General features: G+C 39.5%; 1 protein-coding gene across 3 annotated transcripts in view; it reads right to left on the bottom strand.

Annotated features, from left to right (window-relative positions):
• Positions 1–25,436, bottom strand: part of dock1 (dedicator of cytokinesis 1) — a 187,648-nt gene that overhangs the window by 37,023 nt on the left and 125,189 nt on the right. For all 3 annotated transcript variants that reach the window (XM_023271467.3, XM_023271476.3, XM_055004433.1), the window contains exons 28-31: positions 23,477–23,578; positions 21,011–21,105; positions 7,195–7,273; positions 4,584–4,684 (exon numbers count right to left, since the gene is read on the bottom strand). In XM_023271467.3, coding sequence (XP_023127235.2) covers positions 4,584–4,684; positions 7,195–7,273; positions 21,011–21,105; positions 23,477–23,578 — 377 coding nt within the window. The remainder of the gene's footprint in view (positions 1–4,583; positions 4,685–7,194; positions 7,274–21,010; positions 21,106–23,476; positions 23,579–25,436) is intronic.

Raw genomic sequence — 25,436 nt, 5'->3', positions numbered from 1 at the left:
CAAACAGCCTTTGTTGGTACTAGTTTATTTAGGTTGACTTGGTGTGCCAAAAGCCCTTATATAAAACAAAGACTTAGAGAAGAAGCGAGAAGGATTGCGCTCGTCTTGACTCTGTCTGGCTTTTGTGAATTGAGGGCTTATAAGCTGATCAACTCTGTCATGTCTAGGTCATGAACCAATCTCCATGGCAGCCTGGCGCCCGTCTCCCTGCCTGCCAAACTGTCCTGGGTCACAGAGAGGACAAATAGTCAAGTAGAAAAGGACAGAGCGGGAAAGACAAAGAATGAATGATGGAGAAACTAATAAGAGTAGAAACAGCATCCACAGAGGCAGAAAGCGAGAACAGTTCTGTGAAACCGATCGCGTGAAACAAAAGTAATGACTCCGGCGTCTTTGACAGATTGAACATTGATAGAAAAAGAGAGTAAGTTCAAGCCTGAAACGGTTTGAAAATCAAGAAATGCAATAAAAGTCCTGAAAGAGCCATTTTTGACCTTTTTACCTCATTTCCATTGACCTGCTATAACACACTTTAGTCGTGCCATTGTATGCTGGGAAGTAATCAGATGTATTTTTTTTACTACAGGTGCACCGTAGGGAATAACTGCACTGAACCTCAATACCGTGGTTCTGTTCTGGATCAGAGCCAAACTATCACAGTCTCTGCCCTAAACCACACTGTAAAGTTGCATGGCTCAGCAGGTTGACAAACATAAAAGAAGTTCCAAAGAAATCCATGAATCTATCAACAGCTGTTCTGAGTTTCCATTGTCCTACAATATGTTCAGCCATATATTGAGGTTTAAATGTCAAACAGATCCTTGCATATAATTACAGATCTCTTAAGAATCCTGTACAATGCAGATAAACAGACTAAATCTGAACAGCCTCTTTTTCCTTTATTCAAAAAAGTGTCACTGATACTTTTAATAAACTAAAGCTACTGTCTGTGTGTGTAAATCACTCAAATTCACTTTAAATCACCGTGACTTGAAATGTGTGAATACTGTATACTGAATTTCAATTACACTTAGCATTCTATAGATTTTAAAATTAGAAGCGTTCATTTTTTTAGTATAGTATTGTACAGCAAGATTTTCAGAGTATATACTAACCTTTAATGTTAATGTTACTAACCTGTCTTTTTTGTTATTTTATGCTGTTATATGTAAGCTGCTGAACACTTGAATTTCCCTCGGGATTAATAAAGTATGTCTATCTATCTGTTTAGATGTACAGCTGATTTATCCATCCAGTTGAGGTATGCATCCCTACTGATGAATCTCCAACACAATGCTGCAGCACATTTTGAATGAATAAATAAAGGTCAGAGTTAACATTTATGTACTAAACCGTAAGCAAACACATTTTTCTGTTTGGTTTTTGGTTTCAAGAACATTTTGCCATCAGTTCCCTCCGAGAAGCAGAAGCAGTTTTTGCAAACGGTTCTTTCAAAGCAAGAGAGGAAAGCAGAGTGAGTAGTAGTTTATTTTCCGAGCGTCTGAGATATTCTCTTTGTTTGTAATGATGTCAGATATGTAAAACATGATGCAATGCCAATCCAATCGTCCCACTTTTAAATCACCACTTTCATGTCCTCTCCAGCTGGTGGCGCTGTGGGCAACTGTGGTGTTTTCTCCATTCCATACATCAGACTATCACACTGTGCCCCACCTATTTTGTCCTCCCAGCATACTGATGCCATGACACCTTGGAGTGACATTATAAAGAAATGAGAAAGGAGGAGTTTGAGCGTGGCACCTCTCCTGACCTCTAATTAATAACAATTTAGAGCCTCTTTCACACATTGTGATATTTCAGAACACTCCACAGCCTCGGCGGAATACTGAAACTCCATTGATTGTTTTGCCAATATTGTAGAAAGACACACTAATGTACTTTGACAGAGAGCAGAAGAACACTGAAAGAATCCTTAACAAAGAAGCTGCGTCACCTCTTTGTAGCTTGGCCTGGTCAAAACACTTTACCATATTTAGCTGTCAATGGGAAGACTGCTGCAGAACCCAAGGACTGATCTTTAGACAGAATATTTGCAAGATAATAAATTACTGTATAGCTGAATGCATTATGTATTACGTCTTTGACTGTTTTTGCATCTCATCAACAATTTACAACCGTGTCTGGTAATATATTCCCGTGCATATGACTGCTGACATCATGCCTGTGTGTCAGTGGCAGGATGTGGGCTTCTGTCTCCACATATGGCCGTGCAGATGAGCGTGCAGGAGGCATCATGTCCTCATCTGAGCTGAGACAGATGCAGGGTGCTGTTCTGTCACACTCCTGTAGGCAGCGAGACAGACAGCTATGACTGTCGGCTGTCAGGACCTACAACACATACCTGTCAGCTAGGGGCCGAAAGCTCTCGCAGAGGTTAACGCAGAATAACATGTCTGCAGAGGGACAGGGGCGAGCGAGTTCGGGGCGCTCAGATGCTTGTGTTGTGTAATGCAACTGGGTCAGAGGGGGGTGCAAGGGTCAGGGCTGAGAGAAAAAATGAGGAAATGGATGTGAAGGCATGAGGTGATGAGAACAGGGGAGATGGAGAAGAGAATACAGAGAGTGGCAGATACAGCAAGAGTGAAAAAAAACCACATACAAGTGATTGACAAGCAGTGGCCTGTAAGGAAAGCTCAGATGTGATCCAAGCCCAAAGCAAAGGGAGTGCAAGACTTTCACAAAACCTGACAATATGATGCTCCCTCTCCTCATCAATCATATGTGCATATCATGACAACGACACTGCTGCATGCTCATTTATTCATCTGTGCTTGTGTATGTGCAATGCATTTTGGTGCACTCTGCCAATAGCCCTTCCACTGAGGTACAACTTCATTCTCATTTTTGTAGCTTTGGCCACTTGGTTGAATAACAATGCACTCAAATATAATTGTTGTTGGGGACACAATCATGTGGCTATAATAAGGTCCGATGAGGCAAGAGTGTCACACATTAGGGATCCAGACACAGATTATAAACAAACTAGAGGACAAATGATCAAACTCTCTTTTTCTTCAGAGAAAAGTGAAAAAGCAAGCACATATTAAATGTCCATAACAATCCTGCTTTGTACAGAAAACCTCAATAGTACATCACAGTATTTTCTTCCAACCATCTCTGGTTCAGACGTGCAGCAAAACCTGCACAATTATCTGGCTGTTTGTGTTTTTGTAACATCCTTAACAACACTGGGGTGATTACCTTGACAAGCACTATGTTCCAATTAGTAGTGGTCAAAACCAGGAAAATTAAAACCCTGTAAAACAGACAGTTACAGACATAGTTATCTTCTAATTCAGGCCATGCAGACATGTTAGCCTGTCATCAGTGCTTTGATGACCTGACGATAGGATTACATAAACTCCACTATTGGATCAGAACATCACAACCAGCACTGGGAGATGTCTGACGCAGGAATAAAAAAACTAAATAAATAAAAAAAAGCCAACGCAGAGTGCTAAAGAGTCGTGCTCCACAAATCTTTGATTTCACCCCACTGTTCTCTGCTTCTGAGCAAGGCATAATAATTGGTATTGCAGGCAGAGCTTACAGTTCATGCGCCAGCACACAGGGAAACAGGATGCAGAGAGGGAGAGGTAAAAAATGAAGGTGAGTAGTAGGTGGAGGGACAGAGACACTGAGACAGAGAAGGAGAGTGGGCGTGTGGAGGCAGAGAGCCTGAGTGAAAAAGGAATTGACAAATCCTGCATAATATCCCCCCTTTTTTGCTTGCTCCATCAACTACCTGGCTGTATTTGAATGACATATTAGGGAATGTCAAATAAACAATCTAGAAATAGCAAAGGCAGAGATGAGCCCTATTTCTACACCAGGAATGGCATCTGTTGAGTTTGTAAGAAAAATAGCTGTTTGTTTAGAGGCTGACAAGTCAAGAAAGGCCGGGTGGGGGTGGCTTGGAATGTATTGTTTCTGTATTTGTTTATTTTGGCTTTTTTATATTCTTGACGATGTTAACCAGTGCCAATATTTAAGAACCGACCAACAAGGAGTCTTACTGTCAGGCACGAGCATGTGTGATTTAAGATTTAGTGACAAAAGCTCTTCCAAATAAAGATGTGCGCAATGATGCTACATCTCTGCACAGAAAACATTTATCAGTTGGGATGCATTAACAGACTATGGGAAACAATAACGTAGAGGAATTTCTCTCTATAAAATAAATCACTTTCTAAATTTACAGCTGAAAGCACATATTAAACAGATTTTCAGATCCAGCAAACTTTCATGGATTTAGCCATTTCAAAAATGTGCATTGCTAATTCTCCCTTTCATCTGTTGAGGGAATAAGAACTGAAAAACACGTATTTTAATTCCAAGAGGAGATTCCCAGCAACCCCAAATACCTAAGATACAAGATGTGCTTTCTATAAAACCTATGAGGCTGTTCTGGTTTGTGTAGAAGCAGCCTCTACAAGAGCTATGGGGTGTTGGGTAACCTTGCGAGCCGCTATGTGATGAATTGTATAAAGCCTGCTCATGCTGCGGTGGGAACTTTAGGCTGGATTGGTGTGAAATTATGACGTCCTAGCACTCATACTCACTTGTGAAAGATCTTGGCTCTTTTGTCGCTTGAGAAGTTCTCCAGCTGCAATGACTCCTGGGTGAGGAAGGCGACCGCCAGGTGAAAGTAGTTGTTCCACAGCTGACCGAGAAAAAGGGCCAAAGAATAAAAGAACATTTAATCCCAAAATCACTTGTACAACAACGCCATTCACTACTACCCTATCTGGGCAGGATCGCTTTACAGTTTCATTAAATCAAGAGGAGATGGTTACACTTGTGTGTAGGGAAGCTGTCCCAGTGGATGAAGAGGTTGGTGATTTAGGCCAACGTCCTCCACAGCACACTCTCAATCAGACAATGACAGCAGCTAAAATAAGTGCTACAGTAGCCACCATTTTTCACTGCTGTGCAAACAGTCCATGCATGCATATAAAGTAAGACTCCATGCGATGAGCTGAATTTAATAGAATGTAGAGTACACAATTCCTTACAAGAAAACGCAAGTTACAACAGTAAGGACTGATGTGCATGACTTCTATACACATTTCAGCCTTGATAAATTGTCTTTACTGAGCTACAGCTTAAACTGGAAGGAAAACTCCAAAGCTTTATTCATAAGCCGAGGCAGTTCCAAGTGCTGTAAGTCATACTAAAACACTGCAAGAATAATCAATCCATAAAGCTTTTAAAAGCTCAGAGCAGTTTAGTTGTTGACAGCATCACCATTCTTTCACATCTCAGACATTTAAAAAGCAAGTGGGAAAAAAAAGTTGCTCTGTTCTAGGGTGAGCGGGTTAAAATATTCAGAAATGCACATAAAATTGCTGGCCATTACAGAGTAATTGATGTTCCCTCTCCACAATTTTCATGTCTACATCCTTCAGTGATCTTTTTTTTCTCCTATTCTGAAGGTCCAACAATGCTGCATGCTTCACTGTGAAAGTACAGTGTTTATGAAAAAGTGGCACATATAAAACCATTCCCCAAACGGCTGTTATTAGTGCTGCAAATGTTAATTCAGACCTTCTGTACATCCTCTGTATAGAACTTCAATACTGTCCAGACTTCCTTGTAGATTTTCTATACCATAGTTAGCATCAGAGTAACAAGAGTTATAATGTTATGATGTAAATAAATGTTTTTAAGGTTGCATTCTGACTACGTATTCTAATATGTTATGTGAAAGTTAAATCAATTGTTAGCTATGTTAATGATGTGTTAACCATCTGTTAATGTTTACTAACTTTTAAAGCAACAAAAAGCTTATGTTTTTTGGGTTACAGTTTGACCACTGATTTCAGTGATGAAAGACCTGTGTGTTACATGACTAGGGTTAAAAACAGAGATCTTAGGTCTTCAGATAAATAGGGTTCAAGACTAAAGAGGCTGCTTTCTCAACTCATGTAATGTAAATTAGACTCAAGGTCCTTCTACAGGGATGCCGTTACATGTGTAGGAAGCTGTTCTATCTTTTAAAAAGTAGGACGTAGAGTTTCTTACTTGATATGGAAACCTTAAAAAAAGAGGAATTTACAGCAGGCCTATAGGAAAAGACGTTTGTGATCACTGTGATGTTATATATTCAATCAATGTCATTCTAGTTTTTCTTGGGGAAAAGGAGAGACGTTCGACCCAGCAAAGTGTTTGTTTTATTATTTAAGGCAATAAGGGTTGCAACGGTATTTCTTCGACATTTCCCAACTAGCCGACAGAAGATTGTAGCTTAAGGTGGTGTGACTCATACTAAACTATTAACACCAAACCCAGCGACGTTCAGTGCGGAGCATTTTATTCAAGCTGCAATGCTGAAACAGTGAAAACAAGGAAGAGCAACAACATCTCTGCCCAAAGGGAGCTCTACCTATACTTGTACTATTTTATCCCTTAACATAATAAAAAAAATATTCTATTTTTGTTCTACCAATGTTTTTAGGGTCTCTTGTGTAAATAAAACCCCAAAATGAGTTCAACAGGTTAAATAATTTAATTTTCACTGTCTGTGCAGACTTGCTTATATACTGTGTCCATGGAAATGACAATGAAGGAAGCCAAAAAGGTATGTATTCCTAACACAGAGGAGTTGCTTCTTTTACTTTTTTGATACTTACATCAATGTATCACTCAGACAGACTTAATATTTGGTTATTTGTGATGTTATACAAATATGCAATTCAAAGACATTTCCGATTTTTGTTTCAAACTAATTTGTTGATGTCTGGCTTTGGTGCTGTTATAAGGGCACTTTGGGCAGAACCTTTGTGTAGGTTGGGATGTGCAACTGTTTAAGACTGTGCACTGAGTTGTCTTCTATATTTAATGCCTTGTTTTGAATAACATCAAGGTCGCTGTGGTCCATGCTCTGTCTTACATACATTTCGACTCCACAAGATAACTATTGTGATGGAAAACACTAGTATTGTACATTTATTTTTATATTTTAGTAAACAGAAATAGGGTTCAGAAACTTTTCTTTCATATTTATACTAACCCAGATCTAAAAGTCATCAAAATCTAATTTCATAATTTTCCATTTCAAGCCTTGTCAATCCAAAGATTTCTTGACAAAAAGAGTATTTGCTTAAGTTTTGGAATACTGACACCAGGAGTGTTTAAATGGAAAAAAGAAGCTTTTGTTGGTTCAGTTCTCACCTGTAGTTCAAAGTTGGTTTGATCCAGAAATTTCTTGTTCAACACTGCTGCATATTGATTAATGGCCCGCAGGAACACTCTGGAAAGATAAAAAGGAAAGAGTTTAGATCTAGTTTTCTCACTGATGAAATAAGTCTTTCCCAACTTAACGCAAAGGTATTTACATATGACAGTTTTAAATTGTCACTTTCAGAACACTGTGTGCTTTTGCCATTATAGCATTCCCTGGACAGGTGAAAACAAACATTAGAACATGCAAAAAGAAAAAAAAATATTACTTAAGGCAATATACAATAACCTCCATATACAATCACTGTAGTCACTCAAATGCTTACAATATGCTTATCACAGTTAGTGATAGCAATAAGGGAGATGACAAACCTTTAAACAAACCCACTTTACTGACAGTAAAGAAAACCACATTCAAAAAATGGGGAAACTTAAGTAATTTTAAATTTTATTATTATAGTCATGCATTCTTTCTTGCTGTTGTTTTCAAAAGTTAGTCTTGTTTATTGTAGTTCTAGTCTCCAGTAAAAACAGATATTATTTCTTATCACAAAGGAACACGGAGCTCTGAACAGAAATACATCAACAAACAAAATTATTTTCTTAGGTATGGTTAGGGTCAGGCACCAAAAACTACTTAGTTAAGATGAGAGAAAGACTCTGATTTTCGATGTCAAAAGTCAAGCAAATTGCACGTCTATCAGCCAAACTAAGCAAACAGCATAACTGCCAGCACCGGCCTCAAATGTCAGCACTGATTTTACATTGTGTACTGTGGACTCCCCGATACGATAAGAACTCATTAACTGGAAGACAGAACAGCAGTTTTGAAGCTGGAGCCGCACAAGAAGAGAAACATTTGAAGTGTGCACTTCAGCAAACAATGAATAATTGCCCTTGTGAACAATATACACTTCCAACAGAGTTGCAACGCAGGTTCAGTCATTCTGTTTGGCAGACTGAGGAACAGAAGGCCGGAGGCACCCTTGAAAAAAGATGCAATGAGTAGATCTTAATTAGAACACTGTCTGATGGGTTAATCCACCCTGATGCTGCAGAATTAAATGTTAATAACTTAAGTGGCATGAAGCTTTTAGAGGGGGAACTATGATTGCTACTCACAGGCAGAGTCAAAGGCCCGTCCACTATTTAACAATTTACTGGTAGAACCTGCCATACAGCAAAGAGTGTACAAATCTGTAAGGATAATCAACTGGGAAAAAGCCCCTATCATGAATATAGAAGAAAAAACGTGCAGCACAGCATATTCAATCTTTATTTCATGAGCATTCTCCACACAAATACTAATCGATAAACAAACTACTACAACTGATTGTTTAATGCAGCATCTGAGGATACATCAGGATGTAATAAAAATTATAAGGTGAAGCAAGGACAATTGTTATGCCACTTGAGTGGATTGCATCAGGGTTTCATGAGCAGGCAATAAAGCGGCATTAAGATGTAAAGTTAATGTAACTGAGTCTGGCAGGTGAGCAGACATCTGCTGTACAGGCAGGTCCAAGAAAGCCTTCTGCCTTTTTTTTCTATTGCACAAGCTAAATCCTGACTGAAACTACCTCTCATTGTGGGCTTCATTCTCCCACATGCATCCTCTTAGAGTATCTTTTACTAGTGTTTCGGTTTTGTGGCAGGAGTGATCTCTGAGCTTACTGAGAAGGTCTAAATCTCAATACTGTGGAGCTGGGGTTTCCCACCGCCCCAAATAGCTGACCTTGAACAGGAATAACACCAGCGTTGACACGGAAATGCTCTGGGATCCGGGGTATTCTAAAGCTGTGCAATATTCATGTCCCACATTTATCTCCATTGCTGACTAAATGCTATCTAGGGCTGATGTGTGATACACATTATGAATGACCTTAATCATTAGCTGGAAAGGTTAACTGTCATTGAACACCTTTGGATATGCCATTAGAAGTCCATTTCTCTGTCTCTCTGGCCTATGAGAACTCCCTGCCATCTCCTAAGCACTCAGACAGCGTATTACCACCATCCTGTCTGCACAAGCAAAGGCACCCCCTCTGCACACCTCACTCAATTTTCTGCAGCTGTGAACATGCCAATATAGTTGATACGCTTAACAAGGACTAATGCTAAAATGCATTTCCTCGCATTGCACCTGTAGACTAAGAAGGAGTTACTGCTTAATGTGTGGAGCTAATTATTATTAAAGGTTTTACTTGGTTTATACAAATAAATATGCTCACACTCACACACATATATACACATATAGATGTTTTATATGGAATGTTTTGCCATTATTTGGATGCTGCAGTAGAGATAGACAGAAAATGCAGAGACAGATAAGGTGTATGAAATGCAACAGGTCCAGATGCATATATATTATAGTCAGGAAACAACAATAAAAAAAACAACATTAAGGTGCATTTGGGAGTAGTAATTTATACAATCTCCATTGCAAACACAATAAAATATGACCACAGGCACAACTAATGACCTAAAACACCTACATCAGCATTGTACCAACTCCAATCAGTAGTAGAACACTCCGTCACTGTAATGAAAATTCACTAATCCTACATTAAGGCCAGGGACTCGGTTCAATCGGACTTCAATGACAAAGGCTAGTTTATAGTGGGGAAAATGTGAAGTGTGCAGCTAAACTGATTTCTAATCACCAATAGCTGCTGTTGTAATTTTTACAGACATTAGCAAGGTAGCTCACAGTGCCAAGAGCGGGGTCACACAGTGAGGAAAAGAGCGAGATCAATGCTGTTCACAGCTTCCGGCTAAATATAACTCTACAGGCAAAATGCAGCCGTAATCAACCATTTCTCCTTGATCTCTCTTTCCAGTAGAAGCTTCGTGGTTCCAGTACAACTGCTTGATGATGTGGGCAGAGGAAATTTCCCATGCTCTCTAAGTGACTGATCTCTACTATCTGTATGCTGAAGTGAGATGCTTTTCCATAAACATGTTTTGTAAGCGTTTCTCTCTCATGTAGCAGTTCACACAACAATGTAAACTCCAGCAAATGAAAGCCTATTTGAAGTCAGCAGTCTGCCTGAGCGCAGACATATAATGGGCTTTAACGAACAGACAGGACAGTTCCTCTGTGAGCACATCCTGCCATTAATTAAAGTGAAAAACTTAATGAGGCGGATGAAAATAGAATATACTCTCCCTCACAGTGGGCTCTGACTAAGACGCTCCAAAAAGGCCATTTCAAACAAGATTAAAGGAATTCAAACCTAATTTCTTGAACTTTGCAATATATATATATATATATATATATATACTTTTAATGTGGATTTAAAAGTATTAAAATTTAAAATTGTGGTCCTTAGGGAAATGTGATATACTAATAAAAGCTCTCCTCTGTCTGTACTTGGGTTAATTCAGGAGGACTTATCCATAAAAAAAGATGTAATTATTGTACAGACTATAATTAATCGGCATATTGATTTCAGGGAATATTCCTTGTACAGGCACAGCGATATGAGCGTGAATCAAGACTGTCTGTACAGTGAAAATTAAGTGTGTAATATACAGTCCCTGGTGCCACCGCTCCTCTCAGCTTGCATTACTAACTGAGCCAAATTCCATGAAGAACTTGCTTGGCTGCCTTGCACAATCTGTGATAGCCAGTCATTACGCTACTGAGGGAAAATAAGACGCAGAGATGTAGAGGGAGAGACAATGACAAGGCAGTTCTTCATAACTTATTTACAACTACAAGCAAAATGTTAATTGACTGAGAAATTTAAGATGCAACAGTAAAGGTGTTTAAAGAATTATGCAGCTTATTGAGTGTAAAAACATCCAGCCCTTTTTGCTGCTTTCTCAGTTTTTTTCATCTTAAGTTCAGCAGGGAAATCAAGGTAGCTCTAATCATCTCCAGAAAACATGAGACTTCCTTATTTTCTGCTTAGGACGACAAAAACCAGAAATGTAACTTTTTAATTAGGCAGTGCAGCACCTCCTACACATTCGAGTCATTTTGATACAGTATACATATGGAATCATTATGATAAATCTGCTCCATCAAACTGTCAGTGTCAGAAAAATCACCCCATTACCGCTGATTGAGGGGTGTGCTGTACATTTACACTGCAGCACTGACAACAGAAGATTTGTTTTTTATACCCTTGATGCTTGTTTCTCGTACATTTTATATTGTCTAACTTCCTGCAGCACTGGTACACAGACTTGAGCTGTGTCAGATGATCTGCACCGCAGACACCTAGCTCATATGCTAATGAAAAGTTATCAGCAGATCATACTTGCTAATTGAGTTCAGAGAGCATTACCGATAATGATCGTGAGCTATTTGCATACTATTTCTGAATAGCTGGCATATCTGCCTGTGCTCGGCGATAATACAAGGTCAAAAACCTTCATTATCAGACCAGTTAATTAAATTAGATTACCTTTATTTCAGACACCCGATCGAATATTAGATCAATTTATCTGTCAACATATTTTAACCCACTTCTGACTCCAGTATAACAACTTCTCATCGAGTGCAACTTAAGCTCTGGTTAAAATTGACCATGTCTCTCCACACAAGATTTAAGAATTTATGCTGAGCAGCACACCCTGGGGATACCTAGGGTAGCTTTAAAGACTCAAAAATATCACTGAGGTGAGCAAAAATAATGTTGTCATCTTTAAGACCTTTCCAATTACAGTGAGGGAAGAATTGTTCAGCTCCCCACCACATTCTAACATTTTCACAACTTTTAGCATTAAAAAAAATATTGAACAGAACTGGGATGACGGTGTCCCATATTATTTCTTATTTCTTTTCAGCAAATTAATGACAGTCTTACATGTGCTTAGAATGTGTCTTTCAGCTCAAAATGCTCCAAAGATGGTTCATTAATTGTGTAACACCTGGATTTAGCCCTGTTCTAAACGGGCTGTTTCAGTGTCTGTAACTTTAAATGGAGATGCTGCTGTCCATGCACGTTTCAGGAAGAAGACTGTCTATGCATCTGCAATTAACAGCACAGAGCAAAACAGCTGACGTGAATACGTGTGTGAAACTAGGACTCTCTGTCTCTTCTAACTTCATCTCTGATCAATCCATTTGACATGGAAATATCTCTGAACTCACAGAACAGCTGTTGTTTTTAACTCATGGGTATAATGAGTTTATCAGACAACGTTGCCGTTATAAAATCAGTAGCAGCTGCTTGGAAATGGCACTGGAGTGACTTCTGTTTCAGGCACTATTTCATACTCATTCTGTTGTCTGACAACAGAAACAAAAAATCTGTGAATGAGAACAGGTTTTTAACAAAATTTTGCTGCATTACAATGTAGTATTTATGAGCACAGAGAGCAGGAGAGAAGCAACCAAGACATAAATGACAAAAACACCGGCTAAGTTTACGCTACACTGAGTCACAACAGGCAAAGCACAGTAACCCATCCAGTCCTTGTTTGTTGGTTTCAAATCGTTTTTAAAGTTTCTACCATTTCTGATTGTCACTAAGCATGAGAATTTCCACATCATTCTGATCTGCAGGTATGCTATCAGAGATAATGGTAACATTAGTCACATTAGCAGCACAACACACTAACACTAAGGATTTTACTATTGTTGTGATTCCTCAGATGCTCTGAGTGCATGAAGAGTCTCGTGTTCACTCTTACAGCATAACATTCGGTATACTTTGCTCATGATTGAGACTTTTTAGATTTTTAAGACCGGATGGTGCCATGAGATAAAAAGTCAGACTATACAGATAAAACTGCATGATCCCACAGGGCAGGGAGGGCTGGTCCGTTATGCAAATATTGTGATATAAAGCTGCAGTCCCTTTGACTTGGCAGTACCAGCCAGTGTGATGCCAGTGTCAGAGTTGGAACAAGCTACTTTCCACCAGTCTATAAACACAGAGATCTGAGAAGTCACAATGACAGCAAAGGCTGCTTTTCATCCAGGGCAAAAGTTTGTGAAGAGGTGAATGGATTACTAATGAGGCAACACAGGCAGAACTCCAAATGATAGGCAAGAAAACTCCCACTTCCTGCACCGGAGTCAGGCAGTGTTGGCAAAGTTCATGTGGAGCAATGGATGAGATAATGAGCAGTGTTGGGTAAGTTACTTTGAAAAAGTAATTGGTTACAAATTACTAGTTACTTTTCTAAAAAGTAATTGGGTATATTACTTAGTTACTGTCTCAAGAAAGTAACTAAGTTACACTACTTTTTGATTACTTCGCGTCCCAAAAAATAAAGAGAAGAGAGTCAAAGATGTATGTTTGTTTAATTGAAGCTATTTATTTCTGTCTTTGGGGTTACCTGACAGCGTAATTCAAGACGAGGTTGCTTGTATCGTGTCGGTGTGTCGGAGGCGGCAGCCTCGCTGTGTTGCTCTTTAGCGACAAGCTTAACAGTTGAGTGTTGATGCTGCAAATGTTTCAAAAGGTTGGAGGATGAGTTGGCTGCCGTTGACAAACGTTTGCTGCCCACGCAAAGCTTGCACTCCACGACCACGTTTTTGTCTTTTTGGGTGACATAGTTAAAATAGTGTGCGTATCTCCACCGGATAAATGAATTCGTCTCCTCTGCCATTTTTGTTTGTCTGCTTGTCTGCTTTGTCTGCCTGCTGCCAAAGTGCTCAGCGTGATGTAAGCACGCAGGCGTGCATGCAGGGGAAGTGTACGTCCTCTTCGGCTTTCCTGAAGCAGAGCCGCAAGTAACTAGCTAAGTATTTAGTTAGTAACTGTAATTTAATTATACGTATTTTCACTATAACGCGGTACATTACTTCGTTACTCGAAATTGTAATCCGTTACAGAAACGCGTTACTGAGTAACGCGTTACTCCCAACACTGATAATGAGGCATAGTTAAAGTTATCAAATGAATCGCGACGCAATTAAAACAGACTCTAACAGTCTCAACTTTTAACATTGTCTTGTTTATGATAGAGACAGATGATATGTCTGTGGGAAATTAAATAGTTAAGAATAAAAGCATGTGGACTTTTTTGCAATAGATCATTCAGAGTAAAAAAAAATCTCTCTTCTCTGACAATCTTTTGATGAAGACATAGCCACATTTCACGCAATAAACTGGTTGCTTGGATTCCCCAGCACTTACAATCAGTGTATTTCAGATGACTGCATTGGGCCTTGGCATATTAGCAGACCAACATTCATGCCACAAGTGCCCTTTTAATCATTGTTGATTGCAGTGTGCATCAATGCTTGTTTGACTGCCAAATTAAATACACATCAGATACGCAGTCATGAAATGGGTCCATTTGGTTTGACATACTGTTGATCTAAAGACAGCAGTGGTTGCGTAGAAGAAGCATTCATGGAGTGCACTGCAAACATGTCGGCTATGTTCAGAGAGGAAAGACATACATGAGGTGCAAAATATTTGTTGGATCTCCTATGCAGCAGCTGTCTCAGTGTACTAGCGGATAGTTACTTGATAACCAGCAGGAAAAAAATAGAAATTTCACTTGTCTGCCAGTAGAAGGAAATAATAAGTCAGTGTAATCTACAAAAGAGATGTAAGTACTGCACAGATTAGAGGTACTTGATTTTCTTCTATACTTCTACTCCTCAGAAAACATCAGTACTTACAACAATCTCACAAAAAAACCAACACATTTTAGGATCACATTTCTGTTTAAACTCCAAGTAAGTAAAATCTGGAATGCTGAAATTTCATTTAATTTTTAATGGTGTATTTGTGGATGTGGTAGTTTTACTTCAGTAAATTATCTGTATACTTTCCCTTAGGATTCCAACGTGGTAGATCCAGTTGATGGACAGTTTTTCTACACAGTAAGCCACACTGCTTCTTCTTGATAATGACTTTGATAACGTCTGGTCGAGAGAAATCACATTGGATGTTATCACTCTTCAGGGGGCACTATTTAAAGACTAACTGACAGGGTAAGATCACAGCCACTCAAGTGCACTGCACTCCATGGACAAAACTTGCCTGGGCAAAAGCTTATCAAGCAAACACACACAGAGTGGCAGACATTAAAAATAAACTTCAAACAGTGCACTCTGGGAAGTCTATGAAAGTTTTGTGCAAGACATTTACATAATAGACCACTGAGTATGTACAGAGACGGAAGATTAGCGTTTAGCCAACAGTGGCATGTTGGTATACAAACACCAGTATATACACCGGTATCATAGGCTGTATGTGAAGATGGATGAACCCTCAGTGACGTCACCCATAGGGTTCCTGAAGAGCAGTTTTGAAGCTCAGTGTGGTGCATGTTGTTGTCGCCATCTTGGCAGTGCCTGACTGTGCCTAACTCATGGCTAATCCAGGGAAGGGTAAGGATGTAGTGTAATTTGAAGCAGTCATGCAGATGTCTCTGAGTTATGAACTGACTTATCATGGCACTCACCCATCAATCAAAACAGCCATGCTCATAGTTATGCAGAACTTTAGGTCTTCATACAGTTTCAATGGGTGATTTATATGAAAAATTCCTCCTTCCCACAGTTCTAACAAATGGGGAAATTAGCCATAGAGACCAAAATTGTCTCTTCTACCAGGCTGTAAACATGTTTATTTGTGCTGTAAAGTTCGACATTTTAACTTGGAGGTCTATGAGGATTGACTCATGTTTGGAGTCAGCCTCAAGTGGTAATTTGAAGAACTGCAACTTTTGGCACTTCCATGCTGATTCCATTTTTCAGATCTGAAGGTTGTTGCTTGACCAGTACCAGTACGATAAAACAATGTTTAATGACTCACTTTTGCAGAATCCCAACCTGCAGACATAAACCACACACTGTAGACAACTGTCACCAAATTAACAAAGCAGCATGGTAGGAGGAAAACTCTGCAAAGGTCAGACCTTTCTTTCTCCGCTCACAAAATGAGGGGGCTGGAGAAGCATTGGTAGGTGGTAGAGAAAAGAGTGTGCATGGACCAAGTAGAAGGTAATTAAGATTTTATGAGAAAAGGTAAAATGGTTTTGTCAGCTCTAGCTCAAGTGTGCATAACATGTTTTTTAGTTTAGGTTCAACCTTACCCCGAGATAGATAAGATGCAAAGTAACAGCGTTACCCCTGTATCTCCGAAAAAAAAGAAAGAAAGAGAAAGAAGTATCACTCCTATTGTTGGGTTAACAGTGATGCCTGAAAGGATTTGGACTCTGAAGACCATACAAATCAACACAAAGTAACCAAAATCATTTTAAACTTCATTCTTTCAACAGCTTGAGATGAGAGCATGTCAAATCAGATACACATAAAACCACATGCACTGTTACTTTATCTTGGTGGGTGGTGGGTTGTACGGGGTGCAAACGGGATCACAACATCATTGGTAGTCTTTTGACTCTGTGTGAGTTCTCCTTCCTTCTTGCCTTCCAGACCTGCCCTCCAGGTCCAGGATTAGTTTTCAGTCATTAGACAACTCCAAATGGAGGCCATTGAGCTTCAGAAACCCTCTCCTAATGAGTCTGCGAGGGACTGATGGAATGGGTTACCGAGTTAAGGAGCTGCGTCTTTAACTTGTCTGGGCTTTCATCTTTTCATCTGCCATGCAGGGCTCTCTGAGAACTCCCCATTCATCTCTCAAACTACTATTCTTAGACATAATTAACAGAACACAAGAAACTTTGGGTATTATTGGGGGAAATGAACTGTTGAGGATGTTGAGAAGACCATCTGATGTTAACTCAATTCCAACACATTAAAATTTGATGGCATGTCACAGCAGTAGGCCTACCAGATATGAAAAATAGGAAATAATATGTTATATATTCTACTGCATGCTGAAAAACTACAGGAAGATAGCTGTTTGGTTTGTCTTTATATGCTGTGTGGATAAAAGGGAAGTTACAACTTTAAAACTTGATTATAACCTTTAACACATGCAATAATTTACTCATGGTTATGATTTTTTTTTTACCTAATTTCTTGAATGTCTTTTCGTTATTACAGTAATTAGAGAGGTTAATGTGTTTTTAGAGTGCGAGAAAAAAAAGACAACATTTTATCAGAATGTTAAATAGCACTAATTACATCTAAAATAATTTTTACTCCATCTGTTAATTAAGTCTTTTGGCTGCTGCAACATCCACACCTTACAGCTGGAAATGGAAAAAACAAACAAACTGGAAAAAACTAAACTTTACCACTGTTGAGACTGATTACGATAAAAGCACTTAGCGTGCAGTGATTTTGGACATCTCCGTCAATAAGGTTGAGGAGCGTAGCGCTCTAGCAAAGTTTATTATGCAAATTCAAGCAATCAAGTCAAATCTCCTGTTTTCTTTCAATGGGAATTAGTGACAAAAAAGCTAAAATGGATTGAAATTCAAACAAAATCTGTGTGTGCTTTGGAGTGGATAAGGACCAGGAACATCTAGTGTGTCCTCAAGGTCAGAATCCTCAAATCCCAACGCACACACACATTTAAGATTCGACAGATCTGCATGAAGACGGATATTGTGTAATTTTGTGCATAAATAGAGAAACAGGACATACAGTATGTATACAAACACATTTAATCAAGTTCCCTACCACCCTCAGCAAGCAAACTTGTTCATTGTCATTCGAGAGAACAAGTGTGAGTCTATCTCTATTGCCAATTAGCTGTCACTATTAAGCCATGGCCAGTTGGCATGACAGAAATGGCAGTCAGTGACTAACCAGGCGGATGCCGCTGTCCCTGGGGCAATTAGAGACCATAAATCAGTTTACAACCTGAAGGAAGTAAGAGCTGATGGGTAGAGAAGGAGTAGGAGGTGATGCCCATCTCATTAGCGGTGCTATCACAACGTGTGGACATGAAAGGACTGTCTGCTGCTGCTGGGAGTGGCAAACTGTGAATGTGACATGTGAACTGCATAGAAACAGGACACTATGAGGATGACTGAGGGAGACTCAAATGTGCCTCATGAGGTGCCAGAAAGTATTTTAAAAAGCCCTAACATACGCATAGATGAGTACTGATGTTAATTTAGAAATATACATATGTGAAAGAACTGGACAAAAGCAGCAGAAAGCATAAAGGTCTACTGCCAAGATTCTTCCATCAACACTGAATTAAATTACTTTGTCCCTTGTGGTGAGAGGTGAAGCTACAGTTGCCCTTAAGTATAAAAAACTCAAGCATCTTTTAGCTAATTGTTTGGAGTTTATGGCTGATTTATGGCTGCATGTTTCAGACTCACAGCTCTCATTAATCCTTTTTGCAGAAGGAGGAGGAAGCTTTTCTCAGCAAAACAGCACTAATAAACCCAATGTACAGTACCTGCGCTGCACTAAATAGCAGACTGGCAGAGTTAACAACTAGCCGGCAAATAAAGCTAAAAAGCACAGTGTTTTTCTCAGAAGCTGGTCAAGATCAAAACACAACAACATGGAGAGTGATTTTTTGACTTCTACTGAATGTTAATATCTTCTGGAATGCAATATCCACTTATAATTATGATTGCAAATACAGTTTTATAAGGTGGAAAAATAAAAAGTGTATGCAAATTCCAGATTTTTGTAAAATTGTCTTCCCCAAAGTGGCTACAAACATAAATGAACACAGCATAAATGTGACTATTGGGGTGTGCAGAAGCTGTCATCAATCGGTCTGTTGTCAGTGCTCTCCTGCACACACAAAAAAACGCAGCCAAAGTGCATGACGCATACACACAACTTCTGTTTTTTCTCATATTAATACAAAACATCTATAGCTCTCTTGTGGGATGGATGACTGTGCCACCTTGGGTTCTCACTGTGAAGAGCAGGTGGGGGAAAAAAAACACTGATCAAACACATTCTGGCAGACAGCAACAAATGGAGGAGTTTTACTAATTTGTTGCAAAGCCAAAACCCGCAGTATACAAACAAGCTCAAGTATAAAGACAGTGTGATGAGTCAGACTTTGAAAGGCATATTTTGCATTGAGTTCAACAACAATTTAACTAAAGCAAGTGGCTGAATGCATTAACTAGAATGCAGAATTAATCTATTGGCTGTCACAAACAAGCGCAAATAGACAAAAGGTTCAGTTGGGGAAGACTGTGCTGAGGAATGGGGAGATGACACAGTGGCCTCCAGTCTGTGAGTCAAAAATAAAACATTCCAGACGCTACAAAGCATGATCTGAAGATGAACTGCTGTGAGCTCAGCGATGCTCATCACATCCCTACATCTGCTCCAAAAAGTACAGGGTCACTGTGTGTATGGAGTGTTTGCATGCGCTTGTTAGTTCAGCGAATGCACACAGAAGCGTGCATTGTTGTTGTGTTGTTGCGTGTGTGGCTCAATAGGGTCAGGGCTGCCTTATTCACCGGCACTGCAGCTCAGTCTACAGCAGAACAGATGTGATTTGCACACCTGCAGGGCATGGGGAAGCATCCTCACAAAGCAACGCTGATGTCTTCGGCATTGTGACCCAGGTGGCTGACAATGTTTTTTGGGGAGGCAGTCTGAATTCTAAAAGGAATCTAGCTCGCAGCAATCAAACGGGCTAATGACAGCAATAGAACCTAAACTGAGAGGCAATGCAATCTCGAGTCAAATGTGCTAGCTGGCAATGATGTTCAAATGGTTCTGGAAACAGTGGGCAGGGGCTGAAAACTGCTCACAGTCAACTAGGGGCTTCTGCTATAAGCTCTGCACCTGCTGTAAATGGCTACTTTCTAGCTTCACCCCAACAGAAACAGCTGCAGGGCTTGGTATTTCAATTTTGCAATTCTTCACTATTTATAGTTTTGTTTTGTATTTTTTGTTGAATGAAACAGCATCTTCACCAATTTTACACATTAAAGTGCATTTACAAGTCATGTCGAATGCTACTGCATATGTGAAGAAAATTGTACAAAGTCTTTAGTGTCTCCAGAGGGAGCTGCACAAAATCTGATAAACGGCCTCAAGTGATGTAATTTGATTCAGTGTCATTGGGGTTTGACAGAGAAAAAACTAATCTGGTTTTGAGTTCAAAGAAGTGAGCTTACCAAACCTCTGTATCCCACTGTTTATTCTCAGCATGAGACCAGCAGCTTGAGGATGCATTAGCTGTTACTGGCTTAATGCGTTTGAATAACCAAATAAACTGTGGATGACCGAGTTTGCTTTGTGGGTAATGTAGGCAAGGAAGAACTGTGTGCAATGCTATACGGGTGCAACGCTGATGCAATTTTCTTTTATTACATATGTCTTTATTATTACAGTGAAAATGGATCTTTGGTCACTGTGTAAAACACATGCAACATTTTTAAGAATGCATAGATGTTGGTTAGATATCAAAAACTAACTAAAGGTTTATATCTGGCAGATGCGGTGCCATGGCATAATAGAGATGTATGATATCTTCTGGTACTTCTGAGTACTTTTCAAAGGAAATACATACATTTATATATGAAGAAATCCCCCCCAAAAAGCCTTAAAATACTTTCCTAACTTCATCTGACAAGTACACAAAAGCACAGCTCTTGACTAAACTCCAAACCACAATTCATCCCTTTTTATATTTTCAACAAAAATGAAATCAGGCAAGGTTCACATTAATAAAACAGAAGGCCGCAGCAGCAAAACAAGCAAGAAAGTAAAGAGATGCTGAGACTAAGTTTGGAGATTAGCAGGCAGCATACACCAGAGCATCTATAATTCATATGATTGTTTGCGGCTGCGCTGACTGCTCATCTGATTGCTACACTGCTGAGGCCTTGTGACGATATTTGCATGGAGAGAAAAACATTTGAAAATATTCTTATCTACTTCCCACTGCTGTTCCTTAGCAACAACAGTGTAAGGAGTTTAAAGCAGCATGGTTTATGTGTGTGCGTGCGTTCACGTGTCCAGCTGTGCCGTACTTACTTATTTTGCATCATGTTCATTATGATCCAGTCTGATGGGTAGACGTTCTTTCCAATGAGATCTTTAAACATGATAAATGTTTCCATTAGGAAATCCTGCAAAAGAGAGAGAAGTTTTCGAAATGAAAACTGTTATTCTTCCCACCACCGAGATAAAAGCAATCTGAAAATGAACTGTTGTGTTTGTGGCTTTCAAGCAGAAACAGCTTTTAGATTAGTTTTTAAGGTCAGGGTGACACATATATTTCTCTTTTGCAGGAAGCACTTGAAACCAATAATCCAGCATTTAGTTGACACATGTTTTATGGGAAGCCTACTAATTGGATATTTGAATAGAACATATTATCTATTAAAGCATAACATGACAACTTGATGCCTAGTTTCAGTGATACTAAGAAAGAAATGTGCAGGTTTACTTTTTCTGCAGCAACTTTAAACCTTTTCAGCACTATAAAGTCATCACTAACTTTCCCAGGAATCCAACTATATGTCGCAGCAATGCAGACTGCCACAACTATGATTGGTCTGCTTGGTAGTAATATGCTGTGTAATCACATATAAGCACATTATGCTGCAACATAATGCTTCTGTGAAATGAAATGTAAAATGTAATAGGCTGTCATTGTATCTGGCTTGCTTATAGTGCAAACACAAGGGCCAGTATTCTGCCAATGTAGCCATATGCCATTTTCATAGCTCTACGATTCTGTGTGTAGACACAATCGGTTCCAATTTCTTCACACTGTGTTCCAGTAATTTCTGCTCAAGTAACTGCTCTTTAAGATTTATAAGCTCCAAATCCAACATGAATTGCTCCGCTTCAGCCACAATTGTAAGAAATACACAAAGAAGCTCAGCATAGTGGCACAAAAACACTACCACTAACTTGCAATTTGCTCTGTAGATTTAACACATGCATATAAATTAAGCTTTAGTAAGATATTGTTCTACCACATGCTGCCACAACTGTTTCACTCCACTTTGACATTGATTCTTGAAGCATCTGGAAGGGATGGGTCAAATTCCCCTATTCGGTGTTTTGGTGAAGGTGGCAGAGTGCTGTCAAACATATTTGTCCAAAATCTCTCATAGGTTTTCATCTGGGTTCAGACTTGGTGACTGTGAAAACAATGACAAATGGTGCAATTCATTCAGTGACCCACTGTGCCCTGTGTGTGGGGGCACTGTCATCCTGGAAGAAACCAGTCCCTTCAGGATAGAAATATTTCATCACAGGATAAAAGTGATCACTCAGAACAACTTTGTATTGATTTGAGAGAAATTTTCCTCTTAGGGGACAAGTGGACCCAAACCACTCCAGCAAAATGCCCCCTGCAGAGTAACACAGCCACCAGATATCCTCACTGTCAGGGTAAGTTTTTCCTTTCTCGACCGCTTGAGTGGCTACATCCATAAATAAAAACTCATTGTTTTGTCATTCTGTCTTTTCAAATCAGTGCCAGCTAAATACCTAAAACATAAATATGCATGTAAATCTATTTCCGGCTGTAGATGTTCGCTCCTGCATGAATGAATCCCTGTGCTTCGTGGCGGAGTGTTTATAAGAAAAACTGCAAAACAACAAAGTCCTTTGGGCTGCAGCCAGCTCTGAAATGTGTGTATGACCCACACCAGCTTCAGGAGCAATAAATCTGTGGAAAGATCTGGCTTCATCACACTGATTGCTCATTCCGTTATGACAGCTACACAAGCAGCCTCAAATAAGCCCTGTGTACATTTATGAAGGTCAGAGAGCTCTAGTAATGTTGATCTCTTTTTTGAGCCACCTGGAGATAATAAATTACTGCCTCAATAAAAATGTTGATAAATTCACAGTCCTTTCCAGGCTGAACAGGATGTCAAGATGTCAATCAAACAACTACAACAGAAAGCAGTGGCTGATAACAAGTAATACCAAAATATCAGTCTACTCATTTCACATAGCTTTACCTGAAATGTAAATTCTTGTCTTTTCTATAAAGCTAAAAAAATCACTTTTTGAGGCGAAAGCAAACAGATGGACTTTCCTTTTTAGAGTATAGTAACAGAATGTTAATCTGGCAGCAAGATAGTAGAGAAATACCACTTTGAGGGCAGAATTATTCAGAAGTGAAATCCATAACCTCTGTGAGATTTATCCCTCCTCCACAACTTGTTGGCTGCAACAAGTGATACGTTTCCCTCAGGAGGTACTATCATCTCAAGCATGCTGCTGGAGATGTAGAAGCCCAAGAGCAAGTACTTACAGAAATTCAATTTCATACTTTATTGTGGAGGACAAATAGTGGTTTTTTTTCCAGTTTTTTTTTATTTTTTTTTTATAGCAGACATAATCCTCCTTCTGATTTCTAGAGGACAGAGTTAAATGATAATGAACTACAGATGAGCACCATAAGTTATTTCATGACAATATAGCCTGAAGTGTCTCATCTAGCAAGACGTGGACACACAGATAAGGTGTACTCACCACCACATCACTCCTTATCTTGCCAAATGTGCTGATCAGATGAGCATAGTGATAGTCGTCCATCTGCCTGAGTGTGGCAGTCATGCTGGCCACGAAGCTCCCCTGGAGACGACAAAGGAATGCATTCAATACACAATCAAGTTCAAATTGAAGACTGAGGACAGGATGATTCAGTGCCTGTGATTTTTGATGGCTACTGACTAGCTGGGTTGATTGGATCTGAGTACTGAAGCGGACTCGTCCTCCCAGGTTACAGAAGGTAGGCGCCCTCACTCAGCGGGTGATCTCATTAGCCTACTGCCCTCCACTCCCCAGCTCTTTGTCTCCTGTGATTATAATGCCTGTGAGGTCCCCAAACTGCTGTCTTTACTTTGCAGTGTGCCGTCCTGGCTCTGGTTAGCTCAGTGTACATGTGCTGTGGAGGGGAGATAAGGGGAAAGCCAAAGTGTGGCAAGCTGGGTGAAAAGAGGCTGCTGCTGCCAGTCAAATGTGATTCCTTTGATGTGTATGGACAAAGCCCGATACATACAGGAGAAAAGAACTGGGAGAGCAACTGGATATGTATAGACATGGTTGGAGTTTGAAGCATCAAAGGTTGGTAGACTGTGTAAGAAATTCACAGGAATAGAGGACCTATACAGAGAACCATCACGATCAGTTACAAAGAGACTAATACAAGAAGAAAAGCAAAATGACACAAATTGCAAAGAGATGATGTCTGTTATTAGCTAAGAAAACATGTAGGAATAGTTCAAAATAAATCTAAACATAATTTGCATAAAAATTTGAAGATTAAGAGCATACTGTAATGATTTGCTATTATCCAGTCACTGCTACGCCCATGCATTACCTCATCTAGATAATCAGAGAAAATATACAACAGATAAGACAGTAATTAAAACTCCTTTTGAAGAGAATGCATGAAGGCTCTTCCAGATTAAAAACTTTAATGACTGATACGCATTAAGATGCACAAACACTACAGGTGACTGTCTATCTCCTCTCCAAAACCTACTAAAATACACAGTAGACACAGTGCAGTATTATATTTCTGGACTGAGACAGAGATTTTTGCACAACAACATACATCTTTAATCGCTAACTTTTAGCATATTAAAGCAATGTCCTGTGAGAAACAGATGCATCGAAAGGAAGTCAAAATAAGCCAAAAAATAGATGTTTTCAAATTTGATACTTCTTTAAAACCCCTTATTTCAATCTTTGACTCAAAGCAAGTGTATTTACAGAAAGATGGATCAATAAGGAAGTTGAGTGCACATTCTAAAGACTCTGATGAGCAGCATCGGAGTCTTGGTTACAATTACTGCAAACCCATTAACTGAACAAAGCACTGGTTGGGACTTAATTGTGTTTAAGAGAGGACTGTTTGTGCAGCTCTCATGCAACCAATATAACTCATCTGCATCATGGCAGCTAATCCTCATTTGGTTTTGCTGGAGAACTTCTCCTTGAGCTGTAATTAGGCCTGACCTGCCAAAACACAGCAGAGCAAAAACAAATATCCCACACATACACACTCCTGCCTCACCTGGCAAGTCTTACCAATTCTGGTGTTCAATTTACTGATGTTCTTTTGGTTGTTGTTTGCTTAAGGCGAGCTACAGGAGGAACAGACTTTGAAATCGGGTTGCATCAAACACGCTTCAGATATTCTTCTCTCTAATTTCAGTCATGCATACACAAGAAGACTGGACAACAATGAAACTACCACACACACTAGAGGATATTATTAAGATTATTGTGCCAGAGGGAGCAGTGTGCCACCTCACGTGAAATCAACCTGCAGTAATGACAGTAATACTTTGAATGGCTCAGTCAAGTATGGATGAGAAAGTAGTTAATAGGATGTGTTCAGCATGGGTTGTTTATTCTTCAGAAAGAATCCTGAGATTTAACCTGAACAGACCAACATCCCAGACCAGATATCTCCTCTGAGTGT

The sequence above is a fragment of the Amphiprion ocellaris genome, chromosome 18 (assembly GCF_022539595.1).
Source record: "Amphiprion ocellaris isolate individual 3 ecotype Okinawa chromosome 18, ASM2253959v1, whole genome shotgun sequence".
Lineage (NCBI taxonomy): Eukaryota > Metazoa > Chordata > Actinopteri > Pomacentridae > Amphiprion > Amphiprion ocellaris.
The sequence above is the reverse complement of the archived record's forward strand: the minus strand, read 5'-3'. Positions and strand labels throughout refer to the sequence as shown.